We start from the raw sequence: 12,254 nt of genomic DNA on the forward strand, positions 1-12,254 counted from the left end.
AAAAAAAAAAACTGGGTATGGTGACGCGCGCCTGTAATCCCAGATACTCAGGAGGCTGAGGCAGAATTATTTGAACCCCAGGAGGCAGAGGTTGCAGTGAGCCGAGATTGCATCACTGCACTCCATCCCAGGTGATAGAACAAGACGCTGTCTCAAAAAACAAAAAGAGAGAGACTCAGACTAACTGGGGTTGGAGTGGTCGGGGATAGGTCGGAAGTAAAGGCATCTGTCGTGGATACGTTAATTTTAACAACTTTAGATACCTAGGTGGAGATGTTAAATAGTCAATTGGTATCTAAGTCTGGAGCTCAGGAGAGATATATCAAGAGTCAGAAGAACATAGTTAGTGGATGGATTTGTGTTTGATTAAACAGAAGGATCTTAAGAGGTGACAATTTTATCTGTAAGTTTGGGGGGAAGATATGGAATAGTGTATTTATATTTATTTAATAGTTTATGTTTTCTCACCTAGAAGGTAGTCTCGGAGAGTAGGAAAGCAGACTTAATAAACTTGAATCTTGTTGGGGCAACTTACTAGTTGCATGAACATGGAAAAGCTAACCTCTCAGAAGCCTAGGTATATTTCAAGAAAGGAATCTCAGTGTAGGCTACTATCTTGTAGTAATAATTAAGAGATAATATACTACTGTAGAATTTTATTCATCTGAATTGTATAAATTGGAGTTCCTACCATAGCCTTAAGCCTCTTGAACCTTTTCTGGAACAATGCATGGGATAAATTCAGCCTTATTTTTCTGCTTTTACTTGATGTACCTTCATTATTATTCTTTGTTAATTCACTTTCTTTCTAGCTACACTCTTCACCTTCTAGTCTGAAAGTGGTACTGATTAATCTCTTATCATTGGGTAAGAGTTGGTTTTAGAAGATTTTATTACTGTATATTTTATAACTCCCTTTCTTTAGAGATTTCTGCTATATAAATAGTTCATATAACATGAGAATTTCTATAATAAATAGCTCTATTCAAGTCCCAGGATAAAAACGAGATGTTTGAAACCAATTTACAGCTCATATAAAGTGAAATGTATTAAAGTGCTCTTTCTTTAAAAGTATGTAACTTTTTGCTTTCACAGAGATGGAAAAAAAGCTGAAAGAAGAAAGAGAAGCTCGAGAGAAGGCTGAAAATCGGGTTGTTCAGGTTGAGAAACAGTGTTCCATGCTCGACGTTGATCTGAAGCAATCTCAGCAGAAACTAGAACATTTGACTGGAAATAAAGAAAGGATGGAGGATGAAGTAAGAAAAATAGTACTGGTTTTGTTCATCTTTTAAAAGTGAAACGATTATATAAGTTACAACTAAAGAGTTATCTATAATTTAAACACGATGAAGGAGATTTGAATGAAATAATTGACATGGGTTTGTGTTCACTGCTATATGCCACCCCAGCACCTAGAATTTTTCCTCATCAGATAGTTACTGAACATTCGCTCTGTATGATCTATGCCATTTTTCACTATGACAGTACAACTATTTTGAAATATCATAGTTCCTTCCCTGAAAAAACTGACCATCTACTTTAAAGGAAAAAACAGTATCTTTATTGTAAGGTATCCTATATCCTCCAAGAAAGAGCGTTGCTGTTAGATTTCTTAAAAGTGTTTAACTGCAGTCATTCCTGGCTTAGATTGATAGCACAGGGTATACATTTTATAAAGCAGTTAATAAAAGGTAAAATGACAGTATGTCCTGTTTACTATATGTAGTTTAGAAATTATTTCTGCCAGGCACAGTGACTCACACCTGTAATCCTAGCACTTTGGGAGGTCAAGGTGGGCAGATCACAAGGTCAGGAGATCGAGATCATCCTGGCTAACCCGTCTCTACTAAAAATACAAAAAATTACCCAGGTGTGGTGGCATGTGCCTGTAGTCTCAGCTACTCAGGAGGCTGAGGCAGGAGAATCAATTGAACCCTGGAGGCGGAGGTTGCAGTAAGCCGAGATCATGCCACTGCACTTCAGCCTGGGCGACAGAGCAAGACTCTGTCTCAAAAAAAAAAAAGACTGAAAGCCTTCTTAAGAAGATGTAACACGTTACCTAGGTTTTAAAGGTTGAATAAGACTTCAAAAGGTGATAGTTTTAGAGTCAAGAGTTTTACTTGGTAGAGGGAATATTATCAGTAAAGATATGGATAATAAAGTGAGTATTGAGTGGATAAGACAATGAGTAAGTAAGGCATAAAAGGCATAAAAAGGAACTTGATATGACCAGAGAAGAAGAAACATGTTGAGTAGTTATGGGAGAAATTTGGAGGCCAAAGTATTGATACTCTTTAAAACTTGCATGGGTGGCCAGGCACATTGGCTCATACCAGTAATCCCAGTACTTTTGGAGGCCAAGGTGGGCAGATCGGCAGATCATGTGAGCTCAGGAGTTTTAAACTAGCCCAGGCAACATGGGGAAACTCTTGTCTCAAATACAAAAATAAGCTGGGTGTGGTGACGCATGCCTATAGTCCCAGCTACTCAGGAGGGTGAGGTGGGGGGATTGCTTGCACCTTAGGAGGTCAAGGCTGCAATGAGCCGAAATTGTGCCATGGCACACCAGCCTGGATATCAGAGTGAGATGCTATCTCAAAAAATATAAAAAATAAAACCTGCATGGGAGCTATAGGTGAAAGCACTTTTAGAAAAATCAGTCTGGGCCGAGGCAGGCGTATCACAAGGTCCGGAGTTTGAGATCAGCCTGGCCAATATGATGAAGCCCTGGCTCTACTAAAAATACAAAAATTAGCCAGGTGTGGTGGTGGGTGCCTGTAGTCCCAGCTATTCGGGAGGCTGAGGCAGGAGAATCACTTGTACCTGGGAGGCGGAGGTTGCAGTGAGCTGAGATTGTGCCACTACACTCCAGCCTGGTGACAGAGCAAGACTCCGTCTCAAAAAAAGAGAAAAAGGAAAAAGAAAAATCAGTCTGGCAGTGGTATATAGAATGGAATAGAAAGAAGAGAAATTAGAGATACCTGTTAAAAACTAGCATGCAGAAGGAATATATGTTCAAAATTTTAAAGATAATATTCAGTCATTTTAAAAACATAAGTTTTTGACTACCTATTATTTTCCTGGTTCTGTGCTAGGAGTTGGGGTTACTGAAGTAAGTGAGATATAGGTATGGTTCTGACTTTGTTGGAACTTACAGCCAGGAGGGGAAAACAGATATTAAAGTAGTAACTACAAGCATTGCAAATAATTAAAAAGGAAGCATTGAATGTTATAGGGGTGTATGACTAACCACATTTGGGAGTTACAGAAGGCCTTGCCAAGGGTATGACATTTAATTTGAGAGGTGAAGAATAACAAATGAAGGAGGATAGAACAGAAGGAGTAGCATGTACAAGAACTGTGAGGTGAGGGAGAATTGGTTGCATTTGAGGATCTGAAGAATATGATTAGATTGTAGAGAATGGATAATGATAGAACAAATCATGAAGGCCATTATAAACCACTGTACATTTGTCATTGTACATTGAGTTCATTGGTCCCAACACCTAATAAGCACTTCATACCAATTTATTGAGTTGAATGAAATGTACATTCAGTTTGTTTTGTTAAGCTTTGAAGGGTTATAGAGTAGAACACATAAACAGGTAAATTTAAGTACTCCTTTCCTTTCAAATGTTCCCCCAGAAATAGCTTTTATGTGTGTGTGTGTGTGTGTGTGTGTGTGTGTGTGTGTGTGTGTGTGTCTCAGACAGGGTCTCAGTGTCACTCATGCAGGAGTGAAGTGGTATGATCTCAGTTCACTGCAATCTCTGCCTCGCAGGCTCAGGTGATCCTCACACGTAACTGGGACTACAGAAGTATACTACAATGGCTGGCCAATTTTTGTATTTTTTGTAGAGACACGGTTACACCATGTTTACCGTGCTGGTCTCAACCTCCAGGCTCAAGCAATCCACCTGCCTCAGCCTCCCAAAGTGCTGGGATTATAGGTGTGAACCACTGTGCCTGGCCCAGAAGTGACTTTTATAATCACCTTGTACTCCAGAATTTTAACGCTGATTGGAGTAGAAAGGAACCAGAATTTTTTTCCCTCCATAAGATCTCATGTCTGAAATTTGGAAATTAATTTTGACTTAATAGTAAATCTACAATAATAAACATGTGGAACAATGAAAACCCTTTTAAATACTAATATTTTCTTCTAGTACCATGAATTATGATATATTTGATTTGGTTAGTATTCTTTCAAATAATGTCTAATAAATTATTAAAGAGATTTAAGATCCCAATTATTTTTTTCATTCATAGGTTAAGAATCTAACCCTACAACTGGAGCAGGAATCAAATAAGCGGCTGTTGTTACAAAATGAATTGAAGACTCAGGCATTCGAGGCAGACAATTTAAAAGGTTTAGAAAAGCAGATGAAACAGGAAATAAATACTTTATTGGAAGCAAAGAGATTATTAGAATTTGAGTTAGCTCAACTTACAAAGTAAGTCTTAAAAATAACATTGTGATTTCTTTCTTTTTTGTGTTCATCATTGACTTGTATGTTTGATATTTTGCATATATACAGATTATGTACTTAGAGTTTGTGAAAGATAGGGAAAAAGTATTTAGAAATAAAAGCATTTACTTGCAGAGGTTTGCAAGGGAGTTCAGGCTTTGGAAAGACCACAGTTTTCTCATCTGATTTTCATGTCCACAAAAGTCATCACATTTCTTCAGATTAGAATTACGAAAATCACAGTGCCTGGTAGATGTTCAGATTTCTACATTTCAGAGACCAGAATTAGACATGATGACACTTTGTTTGTTTTGTTTTGTGTCTTTGATTCATCTCAAAATGCAAAAATGTCTTTTTTCTTTTTCTATGACTCTTGGGTTGTGATATGCCTGCTTACTTGAAATGGAGACCAAGCAAGATGTCAGAATTGCTTTCAGAATTTGTCTAAGAATATGCTTTGCAAGTTTAATATCAAAAGTGCATATATCTTATGCCAAGTCCTATGTTTTTATTTCCTCCAAATTTATTTTATTATATCATCACTTGCTAGCTTCATTTACAAAAGTGATTCTTGGATTAAATTGTCACTTTATATTAAAGTTGGATTTATATTGGTGAAATTCTTTTCCTCTTTTAGGGCCACCATTTTCATCAAAATGAGTTTTATAATTTTTTTCTGCAAAAATACTCTCACTCAGCATTCAATGGACATTTGTTGTAGACTTTCTATCAACTACGTGCCTTTTTTAGATACTGAGAATACAAAGCTATTACTGACTAATATGAAAGTCTAGCAGCTAGATTTTCAAGCCTAGCTGCTAGGTTTTCATATTAGACAGTAAATAATTCTTGAAAGTCTGTGTTTGGGTTACGTTATGTTTCCATCTTTTGGAATCTGCTCCTATTTGAGTTGTGTTTATGTTTATATTATATACAGGCAGTTGTCTGTCTGCATTCCTCCTTATTTGTCAGTTTGTTCTTGCTTTCCATTCTTACTTGATGATTCATTTTCACCAGCCCCTTTCTTGTACTTAATTGGCCATAATATCTAGTATGTAGTACTGAATTATTATTAACTATAGTACTATGTATATAGCACTGAATTATTACTTATTAAATATTTTCATGCCCCTCTCTTTTTTTTACTTACTGTATAAGATATTTTCTTCCCTATGACTGATTTTCTCTGTAAAAATTAACCAAAAATATGGTATCAGTTTTATTTTTTCGGTTTGGATAGACGCACAATTACTGTTCTCTAAAAAGTGATCATCAGTAGAAAAGGGTTCTCACTACTTTTGCATAGCATTATTTTATAAGGAGCAAGATAGAACCAGTATGGCCTGACCACATTAATTAGTAAAATAATAATGAAACTTTTTTTTTAAAAAAATATTGTTTTAGCAAACCTTTTTTATTTTAGCAACTTTAACAAACTGAGAATAATATAATGTCTAGTATAGGTAAGAGCAATTGTTCATCGTTTTTCTTTTCATCTGAAGACAGTATAGAGGAAATGAAGGACAGATGCGGGAACTACAAGATCAGCTTGAAGCTGAGCAATACTTCTCGGTAAGTGAGAATCATTTTTAACATACACACTGTTTCAAAATCTGACTTAAGGTATTTAGATTCTTTTATGTGAACTGTAATTCTTTTTTACATGACTCATCTTCTAATAAACATTGTGACTTTCTACTTTTTGTTTGTCTGTTTCTTGGCATATTAGGCAGTCATTGGTATATGTTTTTAAATTTTAAAAACTTTTCAGGCCAGGTGTGGTGGCTCATGCCTGTAATCCTAGAACTTTGGGAGGCCAAGGCAGGTGGATCACCTGAGGTCAGGAGTTCGAGACCAGCCTGGCCAACGTGATGAAACCGTGTCTCTACTAAAAATATAAAAATTAGCTGGGCGCCTGTAATCCCAGCTACTCAGGATGCTGAAGCAGGAGAATCACTTTAACCTGATAGGTGGACATTGTAATAGGCCCAGGTCATGCCCCTGTACTCCAGCCTGGGCAACAGAGTAAGACTCTGTCTCATAAACAAAACAAACGAAAAACTTTTCAATATTGTTGGAAACTCTTTCCTTGAGTGTATGTTAAAGGTAATTATTCAAAGTATGTACTACTGACTTCTGCAAAGTGATCTATAGCATCCCATACACTTTTTTGACATAAGCTTCCACAGAGCAATTATCCAGTGCTTCCAGATGTTTGGATGGATGTCAAATGACTTGTGTTGGTTTGCTTCTAGAAAATAGTACAAAACCTGACCCTGTCTCAGTTCTGATTTATTCCATTGCTTGTGGGCATTGGATTAAATAGCATTCAATTCAATAAGCTGTTAACAACCAAATTTTAAGATTTGTCTTTATTCTGGGTTTTTAAATCATATTATTTTTCTTTTTATCCCTTCATTGATTTACTTACCTGAATTTCAGTATTTGAAGTCAGAGAGGTAAGAATCTGAGTCCTAAAGGCTAAATAGTTTACTTAATTTTAGAAAATCTTAATACTTAACCTAGAGTAAGCCGTTATTTTCATTTACATTCTCATAAAAATTTATGTATTTTTTTTGCCTAGAAAAGCGTTGTTTCTTAGAGTAATAAGTAAGTGTTAAAGTAGTTCTCCACAGCTTTTTCCCCTTCTTGTTTTCTTTTAAAATAAAGAGAGTAGTTAAAAAAGAAGTAGACATCAGGACTGGAAGTTTACTCTGTAACTTCAGCAGCTAACACAATGTGATTCTGATGTATTAAATATTTTTTGTTGGAATTGGCAAAAGCTTAATGAATATTGTAAGAACCATTGTTCTGAAATAAGCATATATTATAGATATAGTATCAGAATACTTGATAAATCTTATTTGTGGTTATTTCTTTACCTGTCTGTCAACTACCCAGTCCATCCCACCCACCAAAACAGAAGTGATTTTTCTAACATTATTCAAGAACAACCTAACATTTAAATTAGTAGTGTGTGTTAAATTTCTTTATAATATCATCCCAAATCTATAATACACTTAATTAAGCTATAATTTCTATATGATATACCCATTTTAAGTGTACTGGTTAGTAAATTTTGACAAATATGTACAACTGTGTGACCACCACAGTCAACATATGGAACGTTTTTTCACCACAAAAAGTTCCCTTGTGGCCCTTCACTCTCCATCTTTCCTCACCCACCTCTATACACAGACAATGACTGATTTTTTTCCCGTCATTATTGATTATGTTCGCCTGTCCTAGAATTTCATATACATGGAATCACACAGTATACATTCTTTAGCACTTGGTTTCTTTCACTCAGCATATTTTTTAGGTTTCTTAGATTTACATGTTTTATTAGTAGTTCATTCCCTTTTATTGCTAAGTACTATGAGTTAACCACATTTTTTTTTTTTGAGACAGAGTCTCACTGTATCACACAGGCTGGAGTGCAGTGGTATAATTATGGCTCATTGTAACCTCTGCCACTTGGGTTCAAGTTTTTCTCCTGCCTCAACCTCCCTAGTAGCTGGGATTACAGGCGCCTGCCAGCACACCCGGCTAATTTTTGTATTTTTAGTAGAGATGGGGTTTCACCACCTTGGTCAGGCTGGTCTTGAACTCCTGACCTCATGATCCACCTGCCTCAGCCTCCCAAAGTGCTGGGATTACAGGCTTGAGCCACCGTGCCCAGCCTTAACTACATTTTTTTAAACCCACATATTGATGGATATCTGGATCATTTTCACTTTGGACCTGTTATAAATGAAACCATAAAGAAAATTCATGTGTAAGACTATGTGTTGACATATATTTGCATTTGTCATGGGTAAATACTTGAGAGTGGAATTGATGGATCGTATGTTAATTTTTTTAATTTATAAGAAACTGCCAAATTGTTTTTAACCCACCATAAACACTTACTTCTTCATATCACTTGTTTTGCAGACACTTTATAAAACCCAGGTAAAGGAACTTAAAGAAGAGATTGAAGAAAAAAACAGAGAAAATTTAAAGAAAATACAGGAACTACAAAATGAAAAGTATGTCCATTTTACTTTAGAACAAGAATCAGTACTGCAAAAGGCATTCTTAAGTTTAAAGATAGTGAAGGCTGGTGCAGTGGCTCACATCTGTAATCTCAGCACTTTGGGAGACTGAGGTGGGTGGATCACAGGTGAAGAGATTGAGACCAGCCTGAACAACATGGTGAAACCCTGTCTCTACTAAAAATACAAAAATTAGCCAGGTGTGGTGGCATATGCTTGTAGTCCTAGCTACTTGGGAGGCTGAGGCAGGAGAGTCTCTGGAACCTGGGAGGTGGAGGTTGCAGTAAGCTGAGATCATGCCACTGCACTCCTGCGTGGTGATAGAGCGAGAATCCGTCTCAAAAAAATAAAAATAAAAGAGATAGTGAATAGATGTGCCATGATTCTTGTGGGAATGGAATAGAGCATAATTTATTGAGCTAATTCAGAACAAATGAGATTAGGCTGAAATTTGCCTTTATGGTGAAAAAACAATGCTGTAAATCAACACTGTAGCAATTGCAGAGATTCATTAAACTGACAAAAAGTTGTTTGACAGTTGTTTTCAAGGGTATCTGTCTCTTTCTTTTTTTTTTTTTTTTTTNGGGGACAGAGTCTTGCTCTGTCGCCAGGCTGGAGTGCAGTGGCATGATCTCTGCTCACTGCAACCTCAGCCTCCTGAGTAGCTGGGATTACAGGCGTGCTCCACTGCGCCTGGCTAATTTTTGTATTTTGAGTAGAGATGGGGTTTCACCATGTGGGTCTGGCTGGTCTCGAACTCCTGACCTGTGATCCGCCTGCCTTGGCCTCCCAAAGTGTTGGGATTACAGGTGTGAGGTACTGTGCCTGGCCTGGTATCTGAATTTTAAAAGATCAATTTATATATAAATCATGCTCTGTTTGCAAATCATTATTTTAAGTTACATAAAGGTATTTAAGGTCTTCTTAGTATTACTATGCATGTTATGGCCGGGCATGGTGGCTCATGCCTGTAATCTCAGCATTTTGGGAGGCTGAGGTAAGAGGATTACTCAAGCCCAGGAGTTCAAGACCAGCCTGGGCAACATAGTGAGACCCCAACTCTAAAAAAACGTAAAAGCAAGGTATTATCATGCAGGTTAATTTTCCTTCCCTTCTTTTTAGAGACAGAGTTTCGCTTTTGATGCCCAGGCTGGACTGCAATGGCGTGATCTTAGCTCACTGCAGCCTCAGCCTCCTAAGTAGCTGCGATTACAGGTGCCTGCCACCACGCCTAGCTAATTTATTGTGTTTTTAGCAGGGATGGTGTTTCACCTTGTTGGCCAGGCTGGTCTTGAACTCCTGACCTCCGGCGATCCACCTGCCTCAGCTTCCCAAAGTGCTGGGATTATAGGTGTGAGCCACCGCACCTGGCTGGTTAATTTTCATTGCATGTGTATGTTTAGGGCCTTAAAAGAAAAAAACCTTACAAAGCTATTTCAAGTGTAACAGCTTCATTTTAAGGGTTCATCTGACAGGCCCAACAAGATAGTAACTCATTGTGCGGAGTATCTCATAGCTAGGTAATGTCAGAATAGACACTAGAACTAGTTATCCAACATTGTTATATTCTCTTTACATTATTTAATCACCTTTGAAAAAGACTTAAATTGTTTAAACTGTTTGTTGTTAAAGCAAACAATTACAGAAAACAGCAAAACTAATACAGTTTTTATGAATTTTGACAAATGTCATTATAACCAACATCATCTATGAAAGAGAACCTTGCTATCTACTTCAGAAACTCACTATATTGCCCACCTCCTAATTATGACTTCTTTCCTCCCCACCTCAAAAGTCATCACCATCCTGATAGTACTTTGTTGAAGAAACTGGATTTTTTTGACCTATAGAGGTTCCCTCAGTTGTGATTTTATTGATCCCATTTCTGTAATTGGTTGAACATTCCCCACTTCCTTTATGTTTCCTGCAAATCGGTAGTTATATCTAGAGCTCCTCTGCCCAGTATGGTGGCCAGTAGCCACAGGTAGTCACTTAAATTTAAATTCAGTTACGTAAAATTAAATGTAGTTCCTCTGATGTAATAGCCATATTTCAGTTGCTCAGTAGTCAAATGCAGTTAGTGTCTACCATATTATAATAGATGGTACAGGTATAGAACATTTCTGACATCCTAGAAAGTTTTATTGGACACTCCTAATTTGGAAGCTTAATCAGATTCAAATCTGACTTTTAGGAGGAAGAAGACTAATTCATATATAACCTTGTACTGTCTGGTTAGCTTTTTCTGTTGTTAATCACTGTGACACTCAGTGTTAGATCCTTAATACATTAGGTGTTACAAACTGGAGATACATACTTTTATCATCCTTTGTTTTTTTTTTGTTGAAATAAATAACTTTTATTTTTACCAGTTTTATAAATAAACTTAGACTTTTCATTGTTTAACTTTGTTGGCTTGATTAAAAATTAAGTATAATTGCATCTTTTTGCAATTAAGTTGCCTTGATCAAGTTGATTAAAATATTTAAGGTTCAGAATTGACAATAGTTTGTTTCCAAGCTGTATACTACCATAAATTTTAGCGTCACAGCAGGTATCAACATACTAATTTGGTTATCACAGTTAGATAACCTAATTAACTGGAAGTTAAGGTAGACACAAAGCTGCATTTCCTGATTATTCTCTAATACAGTCATGTCGTAGAGTCTAGTCTGTTACCTACCATTTGCATGGTATTCACAGTGCTATATGCAATCCTAGGTGTATTCATTCACTGTCAAGGGGGCACCCAATCCACTCCAAACTATATTGTTTCAGAGTTGATATATTTGCCCTGTTTCATCTATTCATCTATTTAAGACAAATATATGGGTCACCACAATTGTGCTACAAGTACTGTGCTTTGTGTGGCTTATTATTAGTAAGTTAGATTCTTCAAGTGCTTCAGAATCGAGTTAGGAGAGAAATAATTAAGGTAGAGTGACAAAGGATACCTCATGTTACCATGTGGATTCAGAGAACATTTCCCAACAGAGATCACAACTGAGGGAAAGTAGAATTAGCCAGGCAATGGAATTTGGGGAACAAGGGACGGTATAGGCAGAAGCCAATCTGTGATCTGAGGAACAGCAAATGGTTTAGTTCGTGACAGATAAGACTGGAGAGGAGAGATAAACCTGAGTCAGATTACAAAGGGCCTTGTGCATCATGCTGAAGAGTTTAAAATATTGAAAAGTAGGGACTTTTAAAGAATAAGTATTCAATAAATATTGAATGAATAAATGAAAATTCTAAGCCATTGACTAACAAGTATTTTAGAAAAATCACTCTAAGGAGTGGAGAATGAATTGAAGTGGGGCAAAACTGGGTAGATACAGGGAGCCCAATTATATAACCACTGGAAAAACTTAGATATAAAATTATAGTGGAAGCTGGCAGTAGAAGGCAAGTACAAAAAACAAAGTAGGAAGTAAAATAAGTAGGATTTGTAGATTTGGAGCCATAGGGAAGGCTAGGAAAATTTTCAGGCTGACTCTCACGTTTCTGGCAAGCGCTGTTGAGTTCATGGTAGTGCTAGTCCCTGAGCTAAGGAATGCCAAATTTGTGAGATGAAGGGAGAGAAGATTATTTCAATTTTAGGCCTATTGAATTTGAAGTGCCTGTGAGATGTCCAAACAGAAATGGATACCATGGTAGTTGGGTTTATTGCTTTAGAATGCAGATAAAAGATAAGAACTTAGGCTGATTTGACAATCAGTGCATACGGAAACCACTAATGTAGAGATCT

At 36.8% G+C, this 12,254-nt stretch overlaps 1 protein-coding gene across 4 annotated transcripts in view; it reads left to right on the forward strand.

The window, feature by feature from the left end:
- The window catches only part of ROCK1 (Rho associated coiled-coil containing protein kinase 1), a 165,980-nt gene that overhangs the window by 127,760 nt on the left and 25,966 nt on the right, over positions 1–12,254 (forward strand). For all 4 annotated transcript variants that reach the window (XR_005195573.1, XM_017498949.2, XM_037728141.1 and 1 more), the window contains 4 exons: positions 1,096–1,256; positions 4,270–4,454; positions 5,972–6,041; positions 8,406–8,500. Coding sequence is in view for 3 of the 4 variants with exons in the window: in XM_017498949.2 (XP_017354438.1) it covers positions 1,096–1,256; positions 4,270–4,454; positions 5,972–6,041; positions 8,406–8,500 (511 nt within the window). In the remaining variant the exon portion in view is untranslated. The remainder of the gene's footprint in view (positions 1–1,095; positions 1,257–4,269; positions 4,455–5,971; positions 6,042–8,405; positions 8,501–12,254) is intronic.

This window comes from Cebus imitator, unplaced genomic scaffold (genome assembly GCF_001604975.1).
Source record: "Cebus imitator isolate Cc_AM_T3 unplaced genomic scaffold, Cebus_imitator-1.0 Scaffold12, whole genome shotgun sequence".
NCBI lineage: Eukaryota > Metazoa > Chordata > Mammalia > Primates > Cebidae > Cebus > Cebus imitator.